At 32.2% G+C, this 16304-nt stretch overlaps 1 protein-coding gene across 2 annotated transcripts; it reads right to left on the bottom strand.

The window, feature by feature from the left end:
• Positions 1-3342: 3342 nt before the first annotated feature.
• LOC134705496 (zinc metalloproteinase nas-14-like) lies at positions 3343-15793 on the bottom strand. Of its 2 annotated transcripts, none has more exons than XM_063564215.1 (11): positions 15614-15792; positions 14688-14740; positions 14132-14194; positions 12287-12371; positions 11503-11601; positions 10393-10527; positions 7361-7504; positions 6269-6313; positions 5430-5585; positions 4726-4747; positions 3343-3394 (listed from the first exon to the last, which is right to left on the bottom strand). In XM_063564215.1, the coding sequence occupies exons 1-11, from the start codon at positions 15675-15677 to the stop codon at positions 3391-3393; spliced, it is 870 nt and encodes a 289-aa protein (XP_063420285.1). In that variant the 5' UTR covers positions 15678-15792; the 3' UTR covers positions 3343-3390. The 2 variants fall into 2 exon arrangements, with proteins under 2 accessions (XP_063420285.1, XP_063420286.1); XM_063564216.1 differs by having other exon boundaries at positions 3373-3394; positions 7361-7495; positions 15614-15793.
• Positions 15794-16304: the final 511 nt, after the last annotated feature.

Raw genomic sequence — 16304 nt, 5'->3', positions numbered from 1 at the left:
ATGGTCATTTTTATAAATTTTCTGTTTACAACCCTTAGAATTTTTCGAAAAAACTAAGGATTTTCTTACCCCAGGAGTAGATTACCTTAGCCATATTTGGCACAACTTTTTGGAATTTTGGATCCTCAATGCTCTTCAACTTTGTATTTATTTGGCTTTTTAACTTTTTTGATCTGAGCGTCACTGATGAGTCTTATGTAGACGAAACGCGCGTCTTGCGTATAAAATTATAATCCTGGTACTTTTGATAACTATAGACTGTCCCTCTGGTATCTTTCGTCCCTCTTTTTTAAATCGTATTTAAACGAAGTTTTCGATTGGCGATATTCAGCATCAATATTAGTTTCAGCATCAATATGCTCCCGAATATCAAAAATGATGCATGCAACATTTATCCTTTCAAAGAAACAATGAAGTATAACAGAATTAATTGGAAAAAAAGATTATAATTGTTTATACTGCACACTTAAATACCTCACAGTTCTAATTCATCATAATGACATATATGTGTTCTTGTCTTGTATGTCCTTGCAGGAGATATGTCGTCGTATTAGGTACATTTTGCAAGATCCATTTTCTCATTTGAAAACGTTTTTATTGGTGATGATTTATTCTTTGTGTGTGATGATATGCAGTGTTTGCTTATTACTCTTAGTCATATTGTTTTTGTGAAACTGACCACAAGAATCTAACTTAACTCTTAAAGCAGTGTGATGTATGTTGATTGACACTTTTTTAAAACATTTTGAGAGAATATAGTGCAAAGTAGAAAGTTTGTTAATACCATCTTTCAGTCGCTTAAATTTAGAGTAGTAATGATAAGGATCTATTCATTAACTAAATTACCTATAGACATTAGGTGACGTTAAGTTATCCATTATAAAGACTGGAGTTTTTCCTCGTCCTTTACTATCAAAAGTGAGCGACCCGTGTGTAAATTAAAAAAAATAATTCCTTCATGTCATGCTCTATGCTCATTTTAACATGGGTAGACACTATATTTGTCGATATTTTACACTGAGCGTTAGCGAGGTCATGCCAAGAAATCCTCGTTAAAAATTTCGATCGCCCTCCTACGGCACCCATTAGTATTTAAAGATTTGACTTCATTCAACAAACTATTGTATGACCTTCATGTACGTGTCGCTTAGAACACAGCCATATGCCAAATGGTCAATATTAATCATCCATGTAATTTGCTCTATGGGGTGTTCGCAGAATTTCAAAGGAGGCAATTTCTTGGCATGGGGGAAAGGAAGAAAGACCATTCACAATTTGTAGTACATTCGTTTTTCTCTTTTGATTAAATAAAAATAATAATAACCCTTTCAAATGTAGAGTTCATAAGATAAAAATATTCCCTGTGGAACACCCCCCTCTTTTGTGCTCTCTATTTTCAACCCTCGAATTAAGCTTTCCAATCTAATTAAAATCAAAACCTTGCTTTCTAACAAATCTGTTCATTTACCGGACCGTCAACTTTCTTTATCCAATACGAAAATATACAGTGCCGTTATACACATGCATGTTGTTTGCTTGGAGTATTCGCCCGAAAAGAAATAAATAGTCTAACTCGAAGATACTTTATTCCTGCATCACGTGATTTTTACCACGTGGAGATTACATTAGAATAAATACCGAATATGGAAAGTGAAACTACAATTCAAAACATAAAGTTCGAAGTCACAAATAAGAAAAAGAATGTTTTTTGGCAAAGGGTTTCTGGGAAATTCTCTCTGTGTACAAAATATACATGAATATTTGCCACTCCCCCTTTTTTATTCTATGAATTCTAACCCCAAGTTTTCTATCTGATACATGCGAAAAATCCTCGCTAAAAATTCCGGTCGACCTCCTACGGCACCCATTGGTATTTAAAGATTTGATTTCATTCAACAAATTATTTTATGACCTTCATGTACGTGTCGCTTAGAACACAGCCATATACCAAATGGTCAATATTAATCATCCATGTAATTTGTCTTATGGGGTATTTGCCGAATTTGAAAGGAGGTAATTTCTTGGCATTGTAAAATGTGGTCAAACATAATGCCTACTCATTGTTAAAATGAGCATAGAGCATGACATGAAGAATTATTTCGATTCTTATAGGACAAATACAGTATTTTTATATGTCAAAGCGTACGAAAATATCGTAAAAATGTTTAGCTGTTCCCGTTTCCTCCCCGAGGAGTCTGTTAAAAAAATACGTATGTTGTTCGATATAACATATATTATAAAAGTTTATTAAAGCTACTTTAGTGTATATGTTTTATGGGATAACAATGGAAATAACTTTAATATAAACAGTAAATTTGTGCGCATGTGTCAAAAATATTTTGTGCTCATTAGAACATGGCTTTGGTTACAAAGAGTGATAGGACGTCATATTAGAATGTTTTATATATCCTTTCTCAAAAATGATATAAAGGTTTAACTATTTGTAAGTAGCCTACATTTTAATATGGGAATCAAAAAACGCAATATAAATTACCAAACTTTGTTGTAGTACACTTACATTATTTATACATCATCAATATCACACTTTTGATTTCATTCTTATATTTTCGATTTTTTTTGTCTGTTGAATTTTATTTGTTGTTGTGCAAAATTATTCAGTTCGGACATTGTTTTTTTTTTTATTGAAAATGTAAATTGATAGAAACGAAAAACTATGTTTAAACTGTTAATATATATGTATCGTTCCAGTCAACTATTGCATGATCATACTAGTATGCAGTTTGAAAAGAAGATTATAAACATAACCTTCACAAATTGAGGACAGGGTAATTACTATTTGCCAATGGTAGTAGTAAGTTTGACCTTAATGTGAAAGATTTTGTACTCTTAGGTTATTGTAATAGTATTTTTCAGTACCAATGCATCAAACCAAGTATAGTAACACTATTTCAGGACCATTACTGATACTTATTCCAGTTCCTTCAGCTCTGATGTCTGTCATTGTCAACATGTTGAATCCTGCTATCATTTGACGCATTTTTGCTTGCGTGCAAATAGCAATTTACTCGGAACCTTTCGTTATGGGAAAGTTATAGAATGAAGTATTTATGATGATGCATTTTGATGCACAACCCACCATTATCATCAGAAAATAGACATAGTGAGTATGTTTTCAATACCATTCGTTGATTGGTAAACTTGAACGTTTGATTTTGTGGGGCTTTATGGAATTCAATCTTTGTATTAACCTTGGAATTCGATATTTTTGTAATAATTTTATTTAGCACATCGGAAATGGCCAACTTGTAGGTATACTTATAAACAGAAGACCAGTTGAAACATCGGTATACATTGCATATTCATTAATACAGAAATCTACTTGACATTTTTATTTTCACTAAAGCTTGTATCTATCTGAAGTCCAATTTCTTATCTGAAATAAAAAAGAGAATTATTTTAAGTAGATTATTTAACAGATGATATCGAATATGTTCCAAATGACGTAAATTCAACCCCGTTGCCTTTACATCGAGTGTGATATTCCGTAATAGACTTAGTATTGTTTCATTACTGATATGAGCAACACGACATAATCCTAATGTAGAGCAGAATCTGCATACCCTGCCGAAGGATATGTGACCACCCTCAGTTTTTGTTGGGGTTTTGTTGCACCAGGTTTTAGTTTTCTATGTTGTGTTTTGTATACTTTTGTTTGGTTTTTTTTTTGTTTTTTTTTTTGCAATGATGTTGTCACTTTATTTTCGACTTGTAATTTTTAATGTACCTTTGGTGTCTTTCGCCTTTCTTTTATAATCGTTTAAATGTTTTACGGTGAAAATGAACTTGAATGTTTCAACAGTTTTAAAAGTGTATATACGGACTTTTTTATATCATAACTGAACACTTCATACTTTGATAAAAGAGGGACAAAAGATACCAAAGGGACTGTCAAACTCATAAATCCAAAATAAACTGACAACGCTATGGCTAAAATGAAAAAGACAAACAGGCAAACAATAGGACACATGACACAACATAGAAAACTAAAGAATAAACAATAAGAACCCCTACAAAAACTAGGGGTGATGTCAAGTGCTCCGGAAGGGTAAGCAGATCCTGCCCCACATGTGGCACCCGTCGTGTTGCTTATGTGATAATAAATCCGGTAAATTGTCTAATTCGGTAGGTAACATTCATCAAGGGGATGATAAAATACATACTAACTATAGTGTTTATTTCTTTGCATGCAGCGGTGGCAACATTTGAAAACATTAACACTACACCCTACTTATCACTCACTTACCAATTTCAATTTGCAGACAATTATTCATCTTCGCTAGCCAAGGGTTACGATCCACTCCCGTTATCTTCACCCTCGGCGGATTGAGATAAAATTTCGGAGACACAAGGTAAGAATTTTTATTGGTTGCAGTTGAAACTCGCTGCATCCAACCAAAAAGCGCCTATAACATGATCACGTGTAAATGTAGAAAGTGTTTGTAAACTATTGCCACGTGTTTATTGTGCAACAAGTCTTTACATCCCTTAACATACGACTACATTTAGTGACAACTTGAATGTTTTTAATCAACTTAAAGAAGTTCCTGTGTATGTTCCATGCACAAATGCATGAATGTTGACATATATTTTCATTTCCGGCTTTACCAAGTGTGTTGAATCTAGACGCAAACTCAATGGTCTTTTATTTTGTTATCTTCATTCGATAAGCTGTGTGCAATAATAAAAGAATGTTTGTTTACTTACCCGAAAGCCGGATCCAGAGATCCTATATAAAGAATTTAAAACAAATCTGTACAGAACCGAACAAAATTCATAAAGCATATGTAGATACCAAAACGTTCGTATGGGCTAATTCACTTTTTAAAACACCCATTATCCATTTGCTTACTATAATCCAGTACACATATCTCCTAATATTACATTTTTTTTTCTCGAAAAAAACACAATATACCTGCATTTAAATATATGTATTTATTTATAGTATTTGTAGTATATAAAATTATAATAACGATAAGTGAATCTAGTAGTAAGTTTCTAGATGCAACTTTACAAATGTTATCGTTTGTTTATAACTTTAATGAACTATACAGCCCGCCTGGACTACTGTGGCTTTCATAATGCTAAACTTTGACGTCATTCGATAAATGATGTCAGACCTTTACAACGTTAAATTGGAGGCGCATTGAATTAACATATTACACTGTTTCATTTGAGATACAGTTATGAATAAGCGCTTGCAAAAAAACAAAAATGCCACTCCAGTATAGTCGATTTAGACACATGTGTTCCACCGACAGTAACAGGGTCAAGTTATATATCTTATATTCCAAGGATAACGACTATCGTTGTCTAGGTTAGAGTTTTGAAATGCATTCAATATCAAATTCGATATCTTAAATTTTGCATTATATTCAAACATGATAGGTACACACATATCATATACATACCTACTGAACCACACAGGTTACACGCCTTTGGACATGTGGCTAGAGCATAGTCTTTTGATGGTTGGTCTGTAGCTTTACAGAGAATACTTAGATAAAACGTATCACTACATTTGGTTTCATGATCAACGCACTGGAACGATGTTGTTGTCGGTAATTCTAAAGGATAAGAGTTTACAATAAATGTATTAGAATTTTACAAAACAAAATAAAAAAAATGATCACCTGAATACAATTTTCGTTTAGAAATGTAAAAAATAATAAAAGGTGCACAATTTAATAAAAAATATTAAGTTTTAACTGCGTCCGAAAAATATCCAAACACGATTTTTGTTTAGCCTCATGGCTTATATCAGCCCGTTGATGTTTATATTAAGTTTTTTGTTTACAATTATTTTGGCTTCCTCGAGCATTCATAAACATTCATTTCATATGTTCATTGACATCGTCATTGTTTTAATTCATTTTGTTTATGTTTTATTGAAATGTTTATGTGAATATAAATAAAGAAACACCAATGCACAGAAGCTGCTGCGTTCGTTCAACACTCCAATTAAATTTAATCTTAATCTTATCAGCCAAATAAGACTCTGCATTTCTTTCTTTTAATTGAATTACATTTTGAGCCATTAAAGATTACTATACAATACGCGAAGAATTTGCTTATTTTTGCAGGCGTTAAGGTGACATTGAAAGGTTCACATCTTTATGATGTCCCACTGGAAACCATATGGCATCTCAATATGTGTTTTAACGTTGAAAACAATATTGAATTATCATACCGATTAATAGTAGTATACTATTACTTATGAGATAATATATAAATATATATATTTAGTTACCTGTCGTTGTTACAACAGGTACAGGTGTTGTACTCGATTTCAAAGCTACAAATCATACATATAAGGTACATATTATCAAAAGTAGTTGAGTTATACTTCAATTGTGAACAAAGAAGACATATTCTAATGAAGCAAATTTAAGGATTTAAATATTCAACACCATTTAAATATTATTGTTAAACAACTAGCATATCATTGCCAAAGTGTTAGCATTGAAACATTCAAATCAAAACTTATAATGGTTTTATTTGTCTTCAACTAATGAGTTCTGAATGCCTCCTTCGAATGTTCTGCTTGTCTTATTAATAAAGTATATTTGTAATACCAAAATATTTTCCATCTTCGCGAACCTGGCGAAGGCAAATAAAAAAGCAGCTTTTTTCATTTTCATCTTAATCTCAATGCCTTCCAAACTACCTTCACCATGGGTTTAAGCTTTATCAAAGCTAGGTATTTTCAATGCAATACTGTTTGTTTAATCGTATACTGATGCACATAAATCAAACAGTCAAAGTCATAATTTGTCTTATTAGTTATCATGTTATATAAAATTGAGAATTGAAATTGGGAATGTGTCAAAGAGACAACAACCCGACCATAGAAAAAACAACTGCAGAAGGTTACTAACAGGTCTTCAATGTAGCGAGATTCCCACACCCGATTGCCCCTAAACAAATATATGGATATATCTTTTTCGAAATTTTGAATAAATTATAAAAAATTGCGATTATACAACCTCTCCGTGCGTTCATTTAAACAAAACATAAAAAAGACCACGTGTGAGTTAATGACTAGTATATTAGTGGTCTGTCATTTTAGGATACAACTTAAAAATGGAAGTCTGCTTAATTCATATATATTGTTTTCCCTTTCTAGTAACATAATGCTCTCTAAAAAATGTGAGGATTAAACGATTCCCATTTTCTCATTAACAACATACCTTCGTTCATTTATATAAGTGTTATGTATAGGTAAAGTTTTTAATTTAAGTTAGGACAAATACGGCTTTGAATCGTACACTTTTGGATACAGTCCTATGAAAATACATAAAAATAAAGCCAAATGAATTCTTTAGGTTAATGTAAAACTTACCGAAGAACTCATCACATAAATTGCATGACTTTGGACATGTTCGAATTGCGTAATCCCTATTATCGACTGATTGACATAGGATTTGCTGGTAAATTGCATCGTTACATCTTTTATCCTGGTCCATGCATACCAATGCTGTTGTAGCTAAAACACCGTTATAATAAACATTGTATGTTTTGTATCATTTGTAAGATACAGTCGGTAAATTTAATAAATTAAACAAATAATTTTCAACTCAATAAAAAGTGATGCTACAAAAATACCGAACTGTAAGGCAAATTCGAATCGGAAATTCCGTTATCAAATGGCAAAATTAAAAGCTTAAACACACCAAACAAATGGAAACTAACTGTCATATTCTTGACTTTATACAGGCAATTTCTTCATTAGAAAATGGAGGATTAAAAATGGGGTTATAGCTAGCTAAACCTCCCACTTGTATAACAGTAACATACAATTCCATTGTATTGACAACAACGTCAAAACAGGTAGAGTAGCCAGCATTGTGTTAACAACCATAATCACAATAAAAACAAACAAATACGTCAACAAAGAAAAACAAGTGACATAAAGAAAAAGCACATAAGAAAAAATAAAAGAGAAGAATTTAAAAAAAATACCCTAGTATAAAAATATATTTACGGGATGCATAAGTACCGAGCTACGCCAAAAGGATTTTACTTTTCCTAAAAACTTGACTTTACAGTAAAAGTTGTGATAATTCACATGGAAAAATAAAAGAACACTATAAAATTGAGAATGGAAATAGGGAATGTGTCAAAGCGACAACAACCCCGACCATAGAGTAGACAACAGCCGAATGCCACCAAAGGGTCTTCAACGTAGCGAGAAACTCCCGCACCCGGAGGCGTCCTTCCGCTGGCCCCTAAACAACTATGCATACTAGTCCAGTGATAATGGACTTGATATTAAACTCCGAAGTATACACAAGAAACTAAAATTAAACATCATACCAGACTAACAAAGACCAGAGGCTCCTGACTTGGGACAGGCGCAATACTGCAGCGGGGTTAAACATGTTTTTTGAGATCGCAACCCTTTCCCTATACCTGTAGCTAACGTAGAAAAACAAACGCATAACAATACTCACAGTAAAACTCGATTTAAGAAAATTCCGAGTCCGATGTCAGAATAAGAAACAAAAGAAAATGAACAAAATGAAAATAATACATAAATAACAACAGACTACTAGCAGTTACTAACATGGCAGCTCCAGACCTCAATTAAACTGCTTGAAAGATTATGTCTTCATCATATGAGTATCAAGCACAATCTCACCTATTAGGGGTTTATTATTATACCATCATGAAATATATGAGAAGAAAATAACCCGTTTCATGCCAACAACTGGTTTTAGAATAAATGTGTTTAATTCCGATGCATAGACCCTATAATCGAATCAATATTAAAGCCAAAATATGCAATCTTTAATGACCTGACAACAGTATCGTAACTATATCCCTTCTTAATAAGTCTGGTAAAGGTTTAGTTTTATGAGGTGAATACTGACACTTTTTGCTTTGTAAAGAATATTACCCTGAAAGATTGGATGTGAATACCTGAACGTATAAGATGTCTGCATGTTGAGTTATATTTACGAATTATTTCCTTGTACCGAGGATAAAATTTAGTAAATGTTTTGACTAGTTTGTGATATCGAAAACCCTGGTGTAATAATTTTTCAGTAATACATAAATTTCTCTTGCTAAAATATAAAATATCTAATACCTAAAACGTTGTTACATACACGAGCGAATCGTACAAGTTGAGATATATAAAGACGTTTTAAAGATGGTGACAAGAGAACGTCACCATCTAAAAATGGATAACTCACGATAGGAAATGAAAAATCATCTCTTTTATCTCTTCAACTTTGTACTTGTTTGGCTTTATAACTATTTCGATATGAGCGTCACTGATGAGTCTTATATAGACGAAACGCGCGTCTGGCGTACTGAATTATAATCCGGGTACCTTTGATAAATATTATCATAAATATTTTTATTAAGCTTTCTGTTAATGATATAGATATAAAGATCGAGGAAAGGGCAGTGGTCACTATAATGCGGAATTAAGATGACAGACAACACCAATACCTAGAATCCATACACCAAGATGATGAATTATTTGTGAAGTTGATTCGCAATATTTATCAACAAGGTCTTGCTCTCTTCAAATGACCTTTAAAAAACAAAAACAAAAACAAAGACAAGACCTGCCTTATTTTTTTTTATCTTTGTAAATTAATTTTTCCAAAAGTTATGTACATGTACTTGGTATTTCACTATTAATAATTTGCAATTAAGAGAAAAGTTTATATCGAAAATTTATATAAGTTTACATTACTAAACAAACACAAATTATTTCACAATAAACATACAGTGTGTTCTAAAGTGATAGAATGAGTTTGAATGGAATAAGTTCAATTATTTATACAATATTTAAAGTTTTTCATTATAAGATGTCACCATCAGCGTTGAAATAATAAAAACTCATCAAATAGACTGACGTGCGTTTCGTCTTTATAAGCAACACCAGTGGGGCCCGGATCTATACAGTTGAAATGCCAACAAAAGATATTTTAAAATATTTGAAAAAGATAATAACCAAACTTTCCGAAAAAGCTAGAGTAAATACGACTAAGACAAACCCGGACGTAGAACAAACTAAGCATTTTCCTTAATCTGACAAATTATAAACAGTTACAATAAAGGACCATATCAATGATATATGTCTTTAAAGCAAAATCTGGCCTTGAGTGTCACATTGTACAATAAAATCCAGTTGATATGCATGTTTTTGAGTAAGCTATAAAAAATATGATTAAATAAAACATGTTTCAAACAGGTGTGCTCCATGATCAAAATCTGATCATGAATTTGGACCATAGGTACCGCAGTAGAAAGATAAAAATAAGTACAATATGTTGTAGTGAGATTGTCAACCCACCGTAGTTTGTTCTAGAAATATGGTATCAATAAAAGTAGGAAATGCGTGACACTTATATTTACCTTGAGTTGTAGGAGCCATAGTTACAGGTGCCATCGTTGTTGTTGCCATTGGTGCCATTGTTGTGACAACAGGTTGAGAAGTTTGTGGTACCTTTGTTGTAAAAGGTGGCTGGGCTGTTGTGGTTACTACTGATGCTTAAATAATAACAATATACTTTTCATCTTTTCAAACTCTTTACTAAGTATTCAATGAATTCAATAGCTTGAAAAAAACAACTAAATAATTAGAAGAGACATTTTTCAAAAGCACTTTTTATTAAAATTTTATTTTGATGGAAGATACCTTTGCATCTCCAATGTTTATTTATATAAAACAAAATCGGTTGCATTTCACCTTTACAGGAACTGTATTTTGAAAAATAGATGTAGTAGATGGGTTTTTTTCTATTCATCTGTCCACAAATGTGAACACTTGCAGATTTAGATTTCGTGTAAAACTAAAGAGAATGGAACTATTAAAACGACAAATTAACACAGTATAAATGCAAATGATATCATACCACCACCGACCGTGCAAGGCGTGTATAGCCAGGCAATGTAGTAAAAAACTTCCATCGTCATCATACAATCGAAAAATATATTGACTACGCGTATTTTTGACAGCCGTACTGTGACTTAAGTTAACATCATTATCCTTTAGTCTTAGTAGGATAGTTGCCTATTGGCAATCACATCACTACTTATTTGTATATTGAAGTAGTTATGCATTGTTCCAATTTCATCAAAAGAGCCCGGCCTCCTTGACATTGCACCTGACCGACACTTTTTGTTTTTATCCCCACCATCATTAAGTCGCATATGATTCTTTCTGTGGTTTTTTGGAATCCTCAAAATTGGCGTAGAACATGCATGAAAATGCTTGGTGTTAACGTTTGACACCGGGAGCATTCATATGGCGTCTCCTAGTTTAGATGCCAAAGAATATAACATCCGTTTGCGGAATTTTTGCAATGACTGGTTGAATAATAATGGTCCCGTTATAATGCCCTGATGGTCCGCAATATGTACTGTTCCAATTCTAGTTACAAATGAGTGTTTAAACTATAATATACTCAGTGGGTTAATCATAAAAGTGCAATAATGAGATGAATAAGCATTTATAAATTTTACCTTGTGTAGTTATAGCACTCTGTGTAGGTGCTGCAGTTGGGTTAACCATCGGGTCAGCAGTGGTCATATCAATAGTGACTGCAGTTGTCATCAATGCATCTGTTCATAAATCATAATTTGTTTTGATGTTGACGATAGAAAACGCAATCAGCAATTATCCTGATGAAACGTTACTATCGAGTTATTTGTGTTCGAGTTTATAATCAACAGAAGTAAAGGTACATTATCTCTTTAGTCACTTGTTAATACATTGTATATCATTGTGGTTATTTTGTTCCAAACATCATACAGCCTAATTTTCCAAATAATGAACGAAAAACAAATATGATATACAGCAACAAACAATAACAACTGAATAACAGGCTTCTGAATTGGGACAGGATGTGGCTTAGTTTAATAAATGTGAAGACGACAAACCTCCAATTACACAGTTATAAGAATGGAGAGTTGTCTCATTGGCACTCACACTACATCTTCCTATATCAATGAGAATATCTATAAAAACAGTTGAAAGGGTTGTATTATTGACAATCAAACCATGTTCTCTATACACTTATCAGATGGATTCAAGGCAGAAATACATCCAACAAAATACAGAATTGACGTGGCAGGGTACTTATACATCCCCATACGGAGATATACACGAAGAGTTTAAAGTCTGAACTTTTTTATAATCATTTTTCAGTATTTAAAATTGATGAGGATCTAGGATCTAAATACCGTTTTATGTCAAATTAAATATACGTGTGTATGACGTTTCCAGACGAAAATAAAAAAAACTCACATAGACGATTCATGCAAGCTTCATCATCACAATGACAATGGTCGTCAGCAGGGAATGGATCACTGCATTTTGGATGATGTCCATGCTTAAAAGGAGGATATATAACATTGGTTTTAGACGATAGTAAATAAATGTATACCAGAAATGCAGTACAAAAGTGCAAAAGATGGTTTATGAAATAATGTGTTTTCAAGCAGAAATGTTTATTTTGACAACATAAGGAGACATTAAAGGGCCAATGAAAACAAGAAATGGAAAAAAAAAGGAAAAAAACATGTTCAAATTTAGAACGACGTAGTAAAAGTATTTTCAGCATTAATGCATGAGACAAACTGATTGAGATATATATATATATATATATATTCATATAATTACATTAGATGTATGTTTTATTGTTACGAGTTTTTCTGGTTGGCTATCTGCAATCTCGCGTTATTCCTTAATCAACTTCATTACACATAGAATGTATCATTCATGATTACACGAGGTCCCACAATAAAGTGCATAGTGCATAGATAAATTAAATGAAAACTTGATTAAAATCGTGTTTCCATGATTCTAGCTAAAAAATGTAATTATAAGTATTGAATGCCTCTTTTGTACCTCTAAACGTTGACCGTGCGCACATTTTTAGATAGAAGCGCTTCGGCGCTTCATACAAAATGTACTTCTGTCAACGCTTTTACATCCCAAATGCACTAAGAAGCGTTCAGTTCTTAAATATAAACCATCTTGCCTAAAAGACGAATGTTATGCACGTGTATAAAAAAAAGTCCAAATCAGCAAAAGAGATAATTATCACAATCTCGGATTCTTTTCTATGACCAATTCCAAAATTGCAAATTTTACCACAACCTAAAATTTTTAGTTTGCCTCATATCTAAACTTTCATCTACTAAATATTGACAATGAGCACCGGTTGACAAAAAAAAATCCTTTGCGACTTTTCAACTTTACAATTTATTTCTATGGAGCAAATTCCACCAAGCAGCGTCTGCATACATATATGTCACTCAGTTGATACAATAATTTCAAGCTTGCATTTTTATGGTTTTCAACATCGCACCATTTTTGGCCTTTTTTTTTATTCGAGATTCTCTAATGAGTCTCTTGTAGACAAAACCAGCATCTGACGTTAAACATATAATGCTGGTATCAATGATTTTATACTGATTTTCTACCATTGCTATTGAAAATTGTTCCATGAAATATTGATCAGTATCCTAAGTTGGTATTAATATACTGAAGATTGCACATGCCAACTGATATTAATCTGCCAGTACTGACAGTTCTGAAGGTCTTAAGAATTATAATACGAATCATGATTTCAAATTTCGTAAGTTCATATGTATTATTTTTAGCAAAATATGAAAATAAGTTCGATTCTTACATGCATAAGTAAATCGCTCTCGGTTTCGTCAAATGCTATTATATGTAAAGTGTCCGTTGTTATTCTTTGGTTTATGTGTAATGTATTATCGTATAATTTATTAATGTATTTCTGTGTCCTGAGTGTTCATGCGTTTATCTGCAAAGTTGTCAGTATTGTTGACATTTCGGTATAAGTGGGAGGTTTGACTACCTTTTGAAGCAGGTTCAACCAACCATTTGGTTTTTTTTTTCAATTCTCTACCAAATCAGGAGATTGACAGTTGATATCAAATAGTCTATTTCTATAAATGTTTGCGTTTATTTCTTTAGCAGTTCAATGTTGTTCCGATGTTTTCCTCTTATAGTTTATGTATTTCCATCAGTGTTGGTTTGTGACTGGAACTGTTATGTTTAGTTTGACTTTTTACTATTGAAAACCGGTATACTACTGTTGACATTTTTTTTAATACTTACGGCATGAAGCTTGTCACAGTGGTTGTGAGCTAGAACTCCTTGATGGAACTGAAGCTTGCAAACCTAGTGGAATAATATTGTATCAATAAGTCCTTATATATTGATTATTTCAAAAATCATCGTTGGTCAGCATCTTTTAATTTAAATACAAAAAAATCAATTGAAACAGAATTTGTTTTTGAAAAATAAAGATACCGTATAGCGGGTTATTTGCGCGGCGTGTACATGTTCACTTATTTTCGCCAAACAAAATTCGGCCAATTTAACAGTGCACTTGCAATGGTACTGATATTTTTTTTGAATCCGCCAAAATAATAACCTCTTAACGCTTACAACAATGCAAACGAATGCAAAACAAAACTGTATTTCTTATCTATAGTATTAAAATGAGGTTATATGGATTAAATGATTGTTTTGAAATTTCGATGCTTCCGCTCTGGTGCAATTAATAGCACTCGAATGTACCAAGTTTCCAGTACAAATGTAATCTTATCATAGCTTATTATGAATGTTGTTTGCAGTATTTAGAATACAACAGTTGTGTACATATACATACATGAGTGCTATCACATGTCTGATCCACACACGAAAGCGAGGTTGCTGTTGGCACTGAATAAGAAAAATAATATATCACTTTCCACACAAATTGATTGTACGATTTGCTAAAAATGGACCTATTCGATTCTAACACCCTCATATTATATTAAGGTAAATAGAAATGTCAAAGTAAGTAGATTTGATAAAATGTAATTTAGATGATGTACACGAGAGATAAGTTCGAAAAGCATTGAATGGTCAGTGAAGGATGGCTGCGGAATATAAAAAAAATGCATATATAAAATGAATAACATTTGATTTCTGGTCCTTTGTAGCAGCAAAACAAAAGTCATAACAAAAGCCTTCTCTCGCATTAGTCTTATCTGTCAGATCTTAGGATAAGTTATGGAATATTATTGAATGATAAGCAGTTATAAATTACTGACTTAGATACACGAATTAGATTATCAGACCAGTTGTATTTTCGTTTCTCATTAAATCTGTTAGTCCCTTTTAATTTTGTTTTTCTTTATCTCGAAATGCACGTATTGGCAGTTTTGCCATTTATGTTTAAAAAATGATATATGCATGAAATCATCTTATTAAATATACACTACAAAATGTGAGGTAAAATGATCTATTGACTTAAGGTTACCTATAGGCATTCGGCATTTTAAAAATATCATTATTAAACTCTTCAATTATACAGATTTGATATGGGTTTTACTTAAATGATAAATTAGGTCCAATCTTGAATCTGTTTCTGACTGAAAAACGTCTCCCACAACTTCTCCAAAAAAACACAACCTATATGCAGATCGAAAATGTACCAATAAACGGTACCGTTTGTTTTGTGATTTTCCAAATGTACATTCTATGATATTGAATACCAATTTATCTAAATATAAATAATAATTTACACAGACAAAGAAATGTCATACTTACCAAGAATTACAAGTACAGATACAAGCGTTGTAAGGACACCCATTGTTGAAGTATGTATTAACATAAGTAAGCTGCTAGCGATAAGAACCAAATTGATTCCTTTCTGTTGATAAACAAAACGTGACTAGCTATTTCTTCACTAGGTGACATGGGAAACCTTTAGATTAATCAAGAACCAAGAATTTTGGTCTCATTATATATGGTGCCACATAAATGGTAGTTATAAAACTGAGGAATCTCTACTAAAGGAAATGTTATCGAATATATAAAACTGCCTTTACGCTTATTACGTTACGTTTTTTATTTCATTTCATACAATATGCAGGAATTTTACGCTTACTACGTTTTTGATTTCATTTTATACTATATGCAGGAGTATGCTTTAGTTTTTGCAAATTAACTAAAACATGTAAATTATTTACTCATAATCTACACAACCATGGCTATCGTAAGTTGTTAGTGCACAAGTACTGTGGTCACAATCACCAATCTGATGACCTTTAATTACAGTATCTTGATTTCTTATTTAACTAATGATATATCAACTATCTCACGATTATTAAAATATTTACATTGGCATAGGTGTTGTCTTGTTCCTGGCTTCGACACTAAGTAAGAAGGTAACATAAAGTAATCCTATTTGAAATAAGCCGTATCAGTAATTGTATTAGAATTTAATGATGTTAGTATG

This window comes from Mytilus trossulus, chromosome 2 (genome assembly GCF_036588685.1).
Source record: "Mytilus trossulus isolate FHL-02 chromosome 2, PNRI_Mtr1.1.1.hap1, whole genome shotgun sequence".
In the NCBI taxonomy this organism is placed as follows: domain Eukaryota; kingdom Metazoa; phylum Mollusca; class Bivalvia; order Mytilida; family Mytilidae; genus Mytilus; species Mytilus trossulus.
Note: the sequence above shows the minus strand (reverse complement) of the source record. Positions and strands in the feature narration are given on the sequence as shown.

Excerpts from the sequence above, each read along its gene's own strand:
- LOC134705496 (XM_063564215.1), bottom strand. The coding sequence starts at position 15,677 with ATGTTAATACATACTTCAACAATGGGTGTCCTTACAACGCTTGTATCT. Across the intron at positions 12,372-14,131 it reads ACTGTGACAAGCTTCATGCC|CATGGACATCATCCAAAATG; the intron begins GTAAGTATTAAA and ends CCTCCTTTTAAG. Across the intron at positions 5,586-6,268 it reads ACCTGTTGTAACAACGACAG|AATTACCGACAACAACATCG; the intron begins GTAACTAAATAT and ends CTTATCCTTTAG.